Genomic DNA, 16519 nt, shown 5'->3' on the forward strand with positions numbered 1-16519 from the left:
ATTTTCTATTAACATCAATGCCTATAGCTTGATCAGTTAGAGCGTCAGCCTAATAAACTGAAAGTTTGTGGTTTAATTATGAGCATATTACGTTAATTTCGTATTTTATATTCTACTTCTTTTAGACTTTTTGCGCATTGTTCATGATTTTTCCTTACGAGTCTGAGTTTATCATTTCTATTACATGCGCGATGCCTATATTATCATTATTATTTTATTACTATATGTTTTACTATTGTATCTTTGTTTTGTTCTGAACATCTGTTCAAAATATTTTTTTAATCCTTTTTTTTATCCTTATCTCTTTCTAATTTTTCTTTATTTCACTTGGGCTTGACAGCTTTCATGCTTTTTGATGCATATTTTTGTAAACCTACATTTACTGATAAATAAGATATAATACACAGTGTTTTGAAAACATTTTACAATATTATTACCGTTGGTCTTTTACATCTGCAAAAGTCATTGGTATTGGCTTTACAAAGATCTATATCACAACTTTCAGATGTGTTACTATGAGCACCAGGATTATTATTAAGATATTTTCTATTGTTTTTTTTAGATGCAATATAGCCACCGGAATGTTCACCATTTTTATAAGCTATTTTATATTTACCGAGTAATTGATCTGAAAAACTAACAAAAAATTTTTATCCAATTATATTGCCGTAATATAAAGCAGCTTTATATATATATATATATATATATATATATATATATATATATATATATATATATATATATATATATATATATATATATATATATATATATATATATATATATATATATATATATATATATGTATATATATATATATATATATACATATATATATATATACGGTGGTGGCCAAAAGTATGGAAACTTTTCAAAAATGCTTTTTATTTATTTATAAAAAATGTAACACTTACTACATATTATGCATATGTTTATTGAAGTCGTAATACAACTTTTTAATAAAATAAAACATATGCAAAAAAAAATTTAAATTTAAATTAGGCCTGGTCATAAGTATGGAAACTTATGACCAGGACCAAAAAATGTTAAAAATAACATAAAAAAACACAGAAAAATTTAATATCTAGTTGCATATCCTTTTGAGTCTATTACCATGAAACATCTTTGTGGCATAGATTTCACCAGGTTGGCACAAGTGTCAGTAGGTATTTTTTCTTATTCTGCCTGTAAAATTTCAAAAAGTTTATCATGATTTGAAATATTCTTCTGAATTCGGCAGTCTAACACATCCCAAAGATGTTCTATAGGGTTTAAGTTGGGACTTTGAGATGGCCATTCCATACAAGGTACCCTGTGAGTATTTAACCACTCTTTAATTAATTTTGACGAGTGCTTCGGGTCGTTATCTTGTTGGAATAATGACCCCGGAGCCATTTTTTCTGAAGCATATGGTAACATTATATTATTTAATATGTCTTTATACTTAAATCGGTCCATAATACCATCAATTTTCACTAATGGACCAGTGCCAGATGAAGAAAAACATCCCCACACCATACCACTGCCACCTCCATGCTTGAATGTAGGTATTTGGTATTTGGGATCAAATCTTTTACCTTTGGGGCGCCTCACATATTTTCTTCCATCACTTCCAAACAACTGAAATTTACTACTTTATCACTAATTTACTTACTTTTATCACTCCACAACACATTTGCCCATTTTTCTTCTGACCATTTTAAATGTTCCCTTGCAAACAATAATCTACCCATCTTATTTTTCTTAGAAATTAACAGTTTTTTGATAGCCACTCTTCCAAATAAGCCCGCATCATTTAACCTTCTACGAACTGTCCTGTCAGATAATAAACTCCATGCTGTTCCAAGATTTCTTCTTTTATATCCTTTGATGACTTTCTAGGATCTTTTGTAGAAGTATTTTTTATAACTTTATCCAATCTTTTTGTTGTTTTTCTTGGTCTTCCAGGTTTCATTTTCACTTCCACAGTTCCCCTTTCTTTGAATTTTTTAATAATTTTTTGAAACTGTACCTTTTGGAACTTGAAAATTTCGAGAATTATCAATTGGTTTATTACCATTTTTAAAACACTAAACTATTTTATTTTTAATATCACTAGAATAATATTTTCGCGGTGCCATACTGATTAATATAAAAGTAAACTATGATGAACTAACAAAGATGTCAATTCTAACACGTTTTAATTCTAAATGATAAGATTTGTTTATGTTTAGTGACAAGTTTGAACAAGTTTCCATACTTTTGTCCAAATTAAGAAATATTAGTATGTAATAAAATGTCTTAGAAAAGACAAGTTCAAACTCGTAGTATATATAAAGTAGACTATTGCAAGTACACTCGGGTTAAATAATTTTGGTTTTATTTAATACAAATAAAAAAAAATGTAATTTTAAAAAAGTTTCCATACTTTTGGCCACCACTGTGTATATATATATAATATATATATATATATATATATATATATATATATATATATATATATATATATATATATATATGTATATATATACGTGTGTATATATATCTTTAGTGTTGACATTGTGTATAAGAGCATATGTTATATAAGTAAGAAAACATCAATTAATATGAATTCTCTTAATACAATTAATAATTTATTATTAGAAATTTTCGCTGGATTATGGTTACCAGCATCATCAGCTTGTAAAAATTATACAAAAAGTATTTTGTAACGTTAGAAACAGTTTAAAATTAACTGACGTTAGCAGTTGAATGGCTTCCTTCTTGTTTACGTAAAAATGTAAAAAACGGAGTCCAAAATTTAGTTTCCACAGACTGCCCGTTATTATCTAAATTAATTCCGCCATGTAAAGATGAACATTGGAACCTTATGTGTTTCAAAAGCTTTACGCACTTTTTGATCAAATTTTTTTGTTTTAACTTTAATTGTTTTTAATTTATTTTTTCAACTTTAACTGTTTTTTACTCATATAACATATACTCTTATACACAATGTCAACATAAAGATGCATATTACAGCTAAATACAGAGCTGATGTTTACAAACAAACTGAACAGTTACAATTATTGAAGAAGTCAGTAGCAAAGTCTAAAAACCAGTATATATTTTTACAAAAATGTGAAAAACACAAAATTATTCCAAAATCATTACGAATTAACAGTCCTGTAAATACAAAGAGAGCAGTGAGTATTGATATTCGATAAAGATTTGAAATTTTGATTTGTATTAAAAACGATGCTAAAAAATGGTATTTTATGCTTGTTAATGAAACTAGAAATCTCCAGAAAGATCTTAAAGTTACTCTTGATGAAATAGACTACAAAAAAGTTGAACAAGTTACTGAAAAAGCTCGCAAAATAATGTTTTTGGAATCAAAAGAGAGATTATTTAAAATGTTTAAAATTCTTCAAAATGAATTTGAAAATAATCACAATAATAAAATCTGTAAGTTAACAACCCATACAAAGAACGCTGTTTTAAACTTATGCGATGTGGATATTCCAAAAAACCAAAATGATCTTCCTAATCTTCGTCCACATTTTGTACCTTCGTTGAAATATATACCTTATATAGATATAAATGCAACAACAGAGACAACGGCTTTAAAATTAAAATATAGCAACAAGATTGAAAATGCGCAGGATTTGAGAAAAAATGTTTTAAAAGAACTTAAAATGGGTAAAAAAATCCCATCCTGTCTCAAATGTATGGTCTAATTAAAGCTCACAAACCTGAAAAATCTTATTCTATGAGAATAGTTATATCAACTATCGGCACTCCTAATTATGGAATTTCAAACTACTTAGTAAAGAAAATACAACCTGTCTTAAATAAAAACCAAACACGTCTGAAAAATTCTTTTGATTTTATTAGTAAAGCAAATTCATGGGAGATTGAGAAAAACAAGATTCAAGTTTTGTTTGATGTAATAAACTTATATCCATCAATACCACTAAGGGAAGCCACTTTAATTCTTATAGACCAATTAAATAAAGATGATTCCTACAAATATTTTACCAAGCTATATCTGAAACAAGCCAACTTATAGAGCTTTGTTTACACCATTGTTATATCTTGTGGAACAATGAAATCTATGAACTTGAGGTCCTATATGTCTTTCACTCATGGTCGTACTTGCAGAATCATTTTTACAACATCATGAACAAAACGCTTTCAAAATTGCAATGGTAGTAAATCCTCCCCTTGACTTAAAATCCTATCTAAGATATGTTGACAATAGTCATGCTAGATTTTTCAACACTCAAGAAGCAGAACGGAAAAATACTAGTTTAAAATTTACAGAAAGGAAGCTATTACGAATACCCAAATTAAATCATGACCCTAAGATTCTAAATGCAATATTTAAAGGTTATATTCACAGGGCTTACAACATATGCCAACTTAAACGGATTGCAAACTTAATTGGGAATAAACGGTCCCTATAAATCAACAAAATTCAATTAGACTCTCTTAACCTCCCTATTGTATTGTTACCGTGGATACCATCACTGTCCCAAAAACTAAGGAAAATATTTCGGAAAGCTGGCAATAGAGTAGTCTTCAAATCAAATCCAAATTTAAGAACATTACTAACATCAAAAAACAAAACTACATTGCCACATAATAGTCAACCCGGAACTTATTTGATTGAACACATATGCTCAATTAGATACGTAGGCAAAACTAAACTTCAAATAAATTATTAATTATATTAAAAGAATTCATATTAATTGATTTTTTTTACTTACATATATATATATATATATATATATATATATATATATATATATATATATATATATATATATATATATACATACATAGTCATATATATATAGCTTATTCAAAAACTTAAAAAATAGCATATAGCATTTATTATACAAAACCAATAGTAAAAAAAGAAAAAAAAACAACCTTTTCTTTGGTTCTCTCATTTTTCCTGAAACAACACCATTGTTAAAAAAATATTTATATATAATAAAAATAATTTAAACTAAATTAGTTAAATAAGAATATATTACGTATATTTCAAAATTTAATTTTTGAAAACTTTATAAAATATGCAACTTAAAGAATTCATTTTGTTTCTTTCATTGCTGACACATTCCTCAGTTTGATTAGGATCTATATCTTTAAAAACATAATTCAAAAATTGTTGCAACAAAAAAATATTGTCACAATAATATCTTGCATAAAAAATTAGATGATTCTAAAAAAAAAATTTTTTAAATTCCGACTTCCGTTTTATATTAATAATGATGCAATAATGATGTGAAAATGTTAATAGTGATGTAATAATGATGCAACAATGTTGATAATGATGCAATTTAATACTTTAACTACTGTAATAATTACTATATTATTGTTCTTTATTATTAGAATAATAATTATTGTAATAATCTTTAAGAACTAACTATAGTAAACTTTAAAATTTTTAGTTTTAATTTTATACTATAGAAAACCTCAGAAACAAGATATTTAAGATAAAATTTTGTAGGTTTTGCCTATTGTAGATTTGCCACAGTATACCATACTCTATTCTTTATTATTTAAACAGATAAGTACTACTGTTAGTGATTTTATGTACTATTAATAATTTTAAATACTGTTAGTGATTTTAAAAACTGTTAGTAATTTTGCATACTGTTGGTGATTTTAAATACTGTGAGTAACTTTATATACTGTTAGGTATTTTAAATACTGTTAGTGATTTTATATATATTGTTATCAATTTGGAAAAGCCTGCTTTAGAAAATGATTTCAAATGTATTATTAGGAAAGAGTCGATATAAAACTGATATACATACATACATGCATCCATACATACCAGTGAAGAACGCAGAGTTTATTTAAGGATGCCGGCTTTTTATAAATAGCGGCAACTAAGGAGGGGGGGGGGGATGTCAAAAGTCCGAAGGGACCTTACACACTGCTTCTTTATCACATTTATAATATAATGTATGTGTGTGTTTATCATGTTAGTGTTTATCTGAAGCTATGAAGTTGGTATATTTATTATATTTTTACTAGTTATTTATATAGGAATTTCACCGTGGACTGCTATATAAGTTATGTTAAGAAAACTATTTTATTTAAGAATAGTTAAATCATTAAAAATGCAGTTCAAATAAGCACTTACATTGTATATACAATATAACTCTTTAAAGGTATTGATTGTTGCGTTTATTTTATAAAAGAGATATTGAAGTTAAATGTAATTATTAAAAAAACATTTGTAATAAAAAAATTGATTATGTTACTTTTAACTTATATATTAAAGTTTATAAAATAACTAACCTGATAAAACCTTTTGAATCTTGTATTTTTTAAGTAGCGCATAAGCATGTATATATTTATATATAACTATTTAAGTATATCTATATGCACCGTTTTCGATTGTGTTTTATAATATATATATATATATATATATATATATATATATATATATATATACACATTTAAATTTGTTTTAGGTGCCCTAAGAAGTTCTTATGGTCTTATCATAGAGCACCACAAAGAAGCATTTAATAAGAAGTTCAAACTTTCTTCCTAACTGATGTAGAAAACTTGTCCAGAGGTGGGTGTCGAATCCCGGATCACTGGAGCCTGAGACAAGCGCGCTACCACTGCGCTCCACGGCAGCTGATAGTTATTTTAACATATATTTTATTTATAAACATTTATACGCATATAGTTATTTAAATATAAAATTTACATTTATATACACTTTTACAAACTGTTTTTTATTTATGTTTTTTTGTAAAAGATGCGTTGTTGAAAATTCATTCATTCAAAAGCTAATTTAAAAACACTATTATCCTTTTAAGCGTAATACTAAGCTATAAGTAAATAAAATATTTTATTATATATAAAGCAAATTTTAAGTAAATGCTACAATTCAATTCACCCGAATCTCTGTATTTATCCACTAATTTCTCCTATGTGGAATCATCTAATTGATCCGGACCAAAGAAAACTTTTTGCATAAACTTGTCTAAACTACATGGTTGCAACCGTTGCTTTATTGCCAATAGACCAAGTACGGAAAAGCCTCTCTCAATATTAGTATTAGGCGTGATTAAAAGAGAGAATTTAAACTAAGTAACTCTGGATATTGACATTGTTCTTTCATTAGAGCAGCGTATATACGTGAAGGAGAAGTCAGGTTTTCAATATTACAGGGTTTTAGCTATTTACTTTGAACTAATTTGCCAATTTCTTCGTTTCTCTTCTCTTCTTCTCTTTTAACTTCAGCATCGAAATCGTTAAAAAGAACATTTAATATCAACTTCTGTTACTTGTGATTTATCAATTAACGGCTCCGCAGTATTTGTTTCCTTCTTAAAAAATGTGGACTGTGACACTGTAAAAACCCACCAGCACATAAACACACTCGATTCTTTTCTTAAGATCATATTGTAATGACACATTAAAGATGTCAAATGCCAGAAACACTGGATCATCCGAGGAAAACACCGAATCTAGTTCATAAATTAATTTTTTTTTTGAAGACACAAAGAAAACCTGTTTAAGTATGATAACAAATCAGCTAGCAAAAGTAAAAGCAATGCAAGGATTTAAAAGTTCGTCTCTCAATCCCTTAACCTCTGGATCAGCTCCTTTGTTTAGAATGGCATCAACGAAACACAAATATTGCGATACTAATCTTTTAGATGTTTCACCATGTGACAACCATCTTGTTGTAGCGGCCTTAAGTAGCTTGCATTTTTTCTGTCCTAAAGCCTCTTGAGTTTTTCCAAAAATAGCATTCGTTATGGAGGAATACTTAAGCATGACAGCAGGAGACTATCGACATCTTGGAGGTATTTGAACTTGGGCAGAAGATGCAAACACTAATTCTAATTATGATTCCGACAGTTAACATACTTGGTATGTGGAACTATGTGTCGGAATCTTCTCTGCAGCCCTGTGCATTTTCCGCTCATGGTGTTCGTTCCATCCATTCCATTGAACCTTATTTATTTAATATCAATCCCTTTAGTTGTTAAAACCCAGCATATTAGTTCAAACAATGCCTCAGAACCTTTCTACCAAAAATCTCCACCAAACCTAAGAATTCTTCTATAACATTGTGATTGTCAGAGTTGACATAGTGAACAAATATCGAAAGTTTCACATGGTCAGAAATGTCAGTTGTTCCATCTGCCATTAAACTGAAATCTGAAACAGCAAATAAACAATCTTTAACCCTTTGTGGACTGACAGGACTTATATGTCCCACTGCATTAACTCCTGTCTTTCTCTTAAACTAGTTCTTTTTTTGTTGTAAAAACATTGCTTAAATTTTCACTTGGTTTTTAGTCATGTTTTAAAATTACATTCAATTGTTTGTCATCAATTATTTTTTATTTCAGGTGTGATCTCTAATGATGGTTTATAAAGAAATTAAGCATATTTTGTAAAAATTATATATTTAACTTTACATAATTTTATTTGTGTTGAGAATTTTTTTAGAGCTTCGTTAATGTGTAACTAAATATTTGAAGTTTAGTTTAAGTGTTAAAAAGTTTTGCATACAACTCTTTTTTATGAAAATTAAAGTGGGACTAATAAGTCCTGCCAGGCGTTATGGCCTAATATTTTTAAAGCCAAACATATATTTTGTTTAGAGTAGTAAAGTGTAAAAAACTAAAATTATAATCAAATATGAGTAGTAAGATTCAATACAGTGCTATAGAAGCTGCTGAAATAATTTTACAAGACCTTAAAATAGCAAAAAAGATTCTAAAATTGAATGATATTGATAATGATAGGAGATGGAAGAAGTTACAAAAAGAAAAGAACAGTTTTACCTTTCAATTTTCACAAGGTTTATATTTTATTATAATTTCTTGATGTATATAAATCAAGAAATTTTATTTTTTTAAAGTTTTGTTATATTTATGTACTTTAAATTTTTGAACATACATTGTTTACTAAATAAATACTTTATACTTCATAGGACCAGTAAAAGAACAGTTTGCTGAATGCAGTAATCCAGTTGACTTTTTCATGAAATATTTTAACCAAGAAATAGTTGATTCCATCTTATATCATAGTAATTTATATGCTTTACAATGTCAAAAAAAATAAACTTTGTAATGGGATATCACAAACTAGCATCATTGAAACACTATTGGAATACAGAGCCTGATTTGGAACTACCATTTATTTCTTCTGCAATGTCTCGTGACAGGTTCTTACAGATATTATCATGTCTCCATGTCAATGATAGCAGCGCTATGCCAAATAATAATCGTGATAAATTGTTCAAACTAAGACCGCTTTAAGACAAACTTAACGAAAAATTTGTAGAGTTATATAACATTTCTCAAAAAATTTGTATTGATGAATCATTCTTTTCAAGGGAAGAAGTTCCCTCAAACAATATAACCCAATGAAATCGATAAAGAGAGGGTATAAACTATGGTGAATGACAGACATGGATGGTTATTTGTTTAAATTTTTGTTTACCAAGGTAAAAGTGGTCAAAACCTTCTTGATGACATTCCAACCAATTTTGGGTTAGGGGATAAAATTGTTTTTGAAATGACTAGATGCTTACAAGATCATTATCATGAATTATATATTGATAACTTTTTCACCTCTGTTCCTTTACTTGAGTATTTGCAATCAAAAAATATTTTATGCTGTGGTACTTTACAAACAAACAAGAAGTATCATCCCAAAGATTTAAAAAGAGACAAAGATCGGAAAAGAGGAGATTTTGATTATAAAGTTTCTCGAAATGGTATTGTAGTCTATAAATGGCATGACAATAGGTCTGTGCATATTATATCTAATGGTACTGATGCAACAACAACAAATGTAAAAACAAAGATGGTAGTGTACAAATTATTTCTTGTCCTACTGCGGTCAAAGATTACAATTTATATATGGGGGGAGTGGACAAGGCAGACATGTATTGCTTGATTTATGGTGTAGACCAAAAATCAAAGAAATGGTGGCACCGAATATTTTTTGGAGTTCTTGAGCGTACTTTATATAATGCTTATGTGGTCTATAAAAATTTAAGTGGTGAAAAAATTAAATTAATGCAGTTTAAAAGATCAGTCGCATAATTGTTAATAACTAGGCAGACTACCCAATGTTATCACCTTCTTTATCAATAAAAAAGCGCCGAAAGTGTAATTATTCAGTATCTTTGTCAATTAGAGGAGAAAACCAAGGCATTCATTGGCCTTTTTATGAAACTAACCGTGGAAGATGTGAAGTATGCTCAAAAGAAAAGTTGAGTCAAGACCACATTTTAAATACACTAATTAAAAAATTGTTTTTTGAAATATCATAACATTTAAATAAATTTAAATGAAATTTGTTTAATAACAAACATTTTGTTTTTTCTTTATTTAGCTGAAAAAATTAAAAAAAAAAAGCTTTTATTTTGTTAAACTAACGCGTGATTAGTAAGCAATCGGTAGTTTTAAACTAGTAATAGCATATAATTCAAAAAAATTAGACGATAAAACTATTATCGAATTTTTCTGAAGAAAAAATGAACTAGCTGAAATAAACAGAATATTTGTTATAAACTAAGTATATAACAACTCATATTTTTTTATAATAAAAAAGAAAAATAACTAGCTGTACATTTTTATTGGGCACCCATATCGGTCCAACGGTACTAAAACACGTCTGGGTTCTTCATTGCATACATATATATATATATATATATATATATATATATATATATATATATATATATATATATATATATATATATATATATATATATATATGTTTAATAAGTATATGTATATATACTTATTAAACATATATTACATATACACTGTTGTATAAGTGGTTTTGAAACATTTAAACAAATGATAAATATTTTTATAACTTTAGTTAATAGTATATTGATTAAGAAAAAGAAAAATTTCTTTTATTTTAATAACTTGTTATCAATCTAGCTCTTGGCAGCATTTTAGACAAAACATTACATTTTAGACACTACATTTTTTGCAGTAGACTACAGAAGTAACCTATGCAGAAGTGACCTATGCAGTAGTAACCTATGCAGAATCTATGTAAGTAACCTATGTAAAATCTGCAGAAGTAACCTATGTAGAACCTATGCAGAAGTAACCTATGCAGTAGTAACCTATGCAGAATCTATGTAAGTAACCTATGTAAAATCTGCAGAAGTAACCTATGCAGAAGTAGACTGACACAAGTCAGTCTACTTCTGCATAGGTTTGTATACAATATAATAGTAGTCCCAAAGGAAGAAGTCTGTAGGAAAAAGGATGGGAGAATAAGAAGGCGATTCTATTAACCTCATTTTTTTACATCGGGAGAGAATTTTCAATCAAGCTAGCTTCTTATTTGACAGGAACAAATAAAAATTCCTCAAATATTTGTTAATATAAATTCCCTGTGAACAAAACATTGAAAAAGTATGAACTAATTAGGCCACCTGAAGTTATTCCATACCATCCTATTACTCTATTTTTTGATTTGGGTGCAAGTAATTGTTTACGCTGATTAGAGTAGGTCCAATAGCAATAATTATGAGTTATATACCATACAGTGTACATTAGCACTCATTTGAACAAATAATCTTGTTTAACAAGTAGGAATTTTCTTCTAACTTTGACAACATTTGATCTGCACTTGGTCTGAATGGTCAAAAACCTACTTCTTGAATAGCACAATAATAACTGCTTGTGCTTATTTCAATTTTGACAACACTCTTTCAAATTAATAAATCATTGGTTTCTTTGACCATTTCTTTAACATTACTTAATCATCTTTCTTAATCATGAACACTACTTGTCTCCTTAAACTTGTCAACCACACTTCGAATCATTTTCTCATGAAGTGACAGTGGTAAAATTAGAGATATAATGATTATTCAGTGACTGCCAAATATTCTGCCAATTCAGCAAGATTGTTTACAATTCGGTATTCAGCAAACTATTTGACTGAATAACAGATTGTAATAAAAACAATAAACAGAATCTATCAGTAGACCAGCCTCAGACCCCTTCTACATCTATTAGGCTAGCGTAGATGTATTTATAATACATTCTTTCCGGTTTAGGATGTTGAATGCTGGATCTTCTTGATTCAACGCATGGGTTTTGCTTGTAGCCCTGTTTTTATGACTAGGCAACTCATTCTATTATCTCCTAATGAGGGTACAGCTCTAAAGTTCAGTTTTATGGTTCTGAGGCAGGCTAGTAGTCGGGATTCTCAAACTTTGTGGTAGCTCTCAGAGAGGCTGATTCCATCAACAGCTGTAAAATATCAAAGTACTAACAGTGCCATGTTGCGCATGGATGGTATCCCTGTTCGTTTTTTTGGTGTGCGTTGTTGAGACCATATTTAGAGCCCTTTTGTATGGCTTAGAGTTTATTAATAGTAATGAGGCAATTGCTTTGACTATTAAATAGTGAACTAAGCACTATAGTGGTGGCCAAATTATTAGACTAGGCTACAAAACCAAGATTATTTTCGAATGTACCTACCTTGGCACAAATTAGTTATTAAATTAATGTATATATATTTACTGCATGTATAGCCCAATGTTGCTTAAGTGATAATAAGTGCAATTTATTTTTATTTTCGCTCAAGATCCATTTTATTGAAAATTTTAACTGTAAATTGAATATTAAAATTTGGTCACCTGCTATCTGTTAGAGTTCAGTATTTTCTTATTTGTTTGATGTTTATGAGCAGAAATTAAAGGAAAATGTACATTAATAAGAGTTGCTTGACATTACATTTAGGTCAATCTTTTATTTATTTTTATTTTCTACATTAAAAATGAAAAAACATGTTTAATTAATAAAGCATTTTATGTCCTTTTAATAAATTTTAATAGATTTAATGATTTTATGTCCTTTTAATAGATTTAAAAGCTGCTGACTTGTCACTGACAAAATTGGCCAGAGTTGAGGTTTATCTACGAGAGACATCACTCACGCAAAAGGAGATTGCTAAAAATGTTGTAATAAATCAAAAATCGATATCGAGAATGAAGAAGATGCAAACTGGTGAAAAATTACAAGGCAACCTTGTTGGCAGTTGTGGCAGGAAAAAATCTATGTCTGTGCGAGACAACAGGTACCTCATGAAATGCTGTATAAGAAACCGTAAAGCAACAAGCAAGATGTTGCAGAAAGAATTACAAAAAAGTAATGTACATGTGAGTACCAGAACAGTCAGAAGATAACTAGTTGTGAATGGTTTTCGAGCTAGACGACCACGCAGAAAACCAAAGCTGACTCCGGCAATGATCAAGAAACGCTTGGCATGGGGAAAGCAACACAAGCATTTCACTGAAAATGATTGGAGTCAGATGTGTTTCAGTGATGAATCATCCTTTTACATCATGGATGAGAAAGCAGCCTATGTACATAGGAGACCCGGTGAAGAATTTCATCCTGACTGTGTTGCAGAGACAGTAAAGCACCCAACGTATGTCATGGTCTGGTCAGTTATCTCTATTCATTGGCCTGGACGACTGTATATTGTTGAAGGCACCATGAGTCAAGTTCAATACAAGAAGGTGCTTGAGACACAACTGCTGCCTCAACTTGGCAAATGGTGTTGACGGAGACCGTTCACTTTTATGCAAGATGGAGCACCTTGTCACACTGCGAAGACAGTCAAGAAATGCTTAGCTGACAACCACATTAAGCTTCTGCAGTGGCCAGGTAATTCACCTGACATGAACCTCATTGAAAACCTGTGGGAGATTGTCAAAAGAAGAGTAGAAGGGATGAAACCAAAAAACAAGATGGAACTGACCGAGGCTTTGATCAGTGTCTAGCATCATGACGACGAAATCTGTAAGCTTTGCCCGAAACTTATTCATGGGATGCCTTTAAGGGTCCAGGATCTGCTTAAAAATAAAGGAAACCATACAAAGTATTAACTGGCATGTTTCAACTATTTGAACTTTCATTGCCATTGTAATTTATTTCATTTTCTATAGTTACTTTTTGCATTTTTATTGTAATTTTGACTTAGCCTTATTAATGCAAATTTTAAGTCATCTTGGCATTTGAATATCAAGTCCTAATTTTGAATTGTATTTAATTGTTTTTATACTTAAACGGTTCAATTTTGTGCTTTTTTAAAATAAAATATTGTGCTTCTTAACTTTTCTAATTTTTTGTATTGTTTTGAAGTAAAAATGTTGCATTATTTATGAATAAATTTCACAAATGCATCAAAAAATGCATTAAGTCTAATAATTTGGCCACCACTGTATCTATGCTTTGAGTCAAGTTCTTTAACAAATTTAATAATGACTGAAGTACCTAAAACTATAAAACACAAAAAACCATAGCCATCACCTAGTTTTCTAAATCTTTAACTTACTAATATTCATGGTCTTCAAAGTAACTTTTCTTCTGTTGAGTCTTATCTCTTGCAAGGTTCACCTGACATACTTACTCTTTGTGAGACTAATTTGAGTTTGGATGTATCATCTTGTGATCTTAGTAATAATGGCTACCTTCCTTTAATTCGTAAAGACTCCAATAGTCAAATGATTAACGAGGGCATCTACATTCATAAGAGTTCACCCATTTTTTGGGATCCTAGGTTTGAATCCACAGACTATTCTCTTAGGTGCTTTCATTTAGTACCACTTCACCCTATCGCCTTTCTCTTTGTTCTATATCCCTCTCCTTAATCTCAAGACTGCACTCCTTTTGATGTTATTTCTGATTATGTTGACCAAGCCTTCTCTCTTTATCCATTAGCCAATATCATGGTTGTTAGTGACTTTAATGCTTATCACACTGAATGGCTTGACTATAATGTCAGTGACTCTGCAGGCATTAAGACCCAAAACTTTTGCCTTTCTTAATCTCTAACAGTGCTCAGTTTCTCCACATTTACCCTTAGGTGCTTCTAATCGCGGTTTGATCTCTCTAAAACCATTATTTCATTCTTCTTCATCATCAGAGTCCCCCTATCATCATACCTCTTATAACTACCTTAAAGCTGACTAGGACTCTTTCTGTGATTTTCTTCATGATCGCCCTTGGGAAGAAATCTTTTATCTTCCTGCTGATAAATGTGCTTCTTACACAACATCTTATAATCAGGCTAGTATAGTATCTTTTATAACCTCTGAACAATTCTAATTCTAGCCTCACTCTTCACCATGGTTTTCCTCGCATTGTGCTGCTGCAGTTTCCAATCATAACCATAAACTTTCATAGCTACTAGCAAAACAATTCTCCAGAAAACAGACATCTACTTACTACTGCTAGAAACCATCCTAAAAAGGTTTTGTCTGACGCCAAAACCCGCTATTCTCAGGTCATGAAATCTTGTATTTTAAATTAAGCTCTCGTGACTTCTGGAGAATCTTTAACAGTATCTATAATAAGGGTAAATCTGTTATTCCACCTCTCTTGTATGGTTCAGATTTTGTCACCTCACTTAAACACAAAGCTGAATTATTTGCCAAGAACTTCTCATCAATCTCATCTTTTGATTCAACTAGTTGCATTCTTCCTGATATTGCTGACAAACAGGTTAATCTATTGCCCGACGTTTGTACCACTTCAGCTTCTGTATCTCAAGTGATTTCCTGCTTAGACTTTTCTACAGCTTGTATAGAAGAGTCTAAGCAGGAAATCACTTTAGATTACAGAAATAAACACGTGCTTATCAGTCTTGTTTTACAGCCTATTTTCAAAAACTCTGGAGAGCAATCTGACTTGTCTAACTAACCCCCCCCCCCCATTAGTCTTCTTACTATCATAAGCAAGGTTTTTGAGTCTTTAATTAACAAACACTTAATCTCTCATCTTGAATCTAATAACTCACTTTCTGATCATCAATATAGATTTTAATCTTTTTGTTTTACTGCTGATTTGTTAACGGTAATAGCTGATAGGTTTTATTGAGCATTAGATAAAGATGGAGAGGTTAAGGCTATCGCTCTTGACATTTCTAAAGCTTTTGATAAAGCTTGGCAAGCTGGTCTTCTCCATAAGCTCTCTTCTTACGGTGTATCAGGTAACATATTTAAGATTGAATCCTTCCTTACCAATTGTAGTATAAAAATAGTCCTCAATGGACAGCACTCTTCTTCATTTCCTGTAACTTCAGAGATTCCTCAAGGTTCTATCCTTTTTTTAATTTACATAGACAATCTCCCAGGAATTCTCACATCTTTTTCAGCTAACCGATATTGCAATAATCTAGACCTTCCTATACTTACGAATGGTAATGTACTCGATGAGTCATCTCTTACTTCTGATCTTTGTGAAACATATAACAAATTAATTGCAAAATTAGCATCTGTTAAGGTTGCATTTCTTTATCGTGCTCACCACGTTCTTACTCAGGATTCTATTCTTTATCTCTATAAATACATCCTTGTATGAAATACTGTAGCCATATCTGAGGCAGATCTTTCAATGATGCTCTTTCTCTTTTAGACAAGGTGCAAAAGCGCTGTGTAAACATAGTTGGACCTGCCCTTGCAGCCAATCTCACACCATTATCAAATCGTCATAATGTTGCTTCTCTTTCTTTTTTCTAT

The 16519-nt window shown here is 29.9% G+C and overlaps 1 protein-coding gene across 1 annotated transcript in view; it reads right to left on the minus strand.

Moving 5' to 3' along the window:
- Positions 1 to 16519, minus strand: part of LOC136072101 (probable serine/threonine-protein kinase DDB_G0268642) — a 56777-nt gene that overhangs the window by 22379 nt on the left and 17879 nt on the right. Inside the window, exons 8-9 of the mRNA XM_065820395.1 lie at positions 4894 to 4918; positions 438 to 636 (exon numbers count right to left, since the gene is read on the minus strand). Of these exons, the coding sequence (XP_065676467.1) occupies positions 438 to 636; positions 4894 to 4918 (224 nt within the window). The remainder of the gene's footprint in view (positions 1 to 437; positions 637 to 4893; positions 4919 to 16519) is intronic.

Source organism: Hydra vulgaris, chromosome 15 (genome assembly GCF_038396675.1).
Source record: "Hydra vulgaris chromosome 15, alternate assembly HydraT2T_AEP".
In the NCBI taxonomy this organism is placed as follows: Eukaryota; Metazoa; Cnidaria; class Hydrozoa; order Anthoathecata; family Hydridae; genus Hydra; species Hydra vulgaris.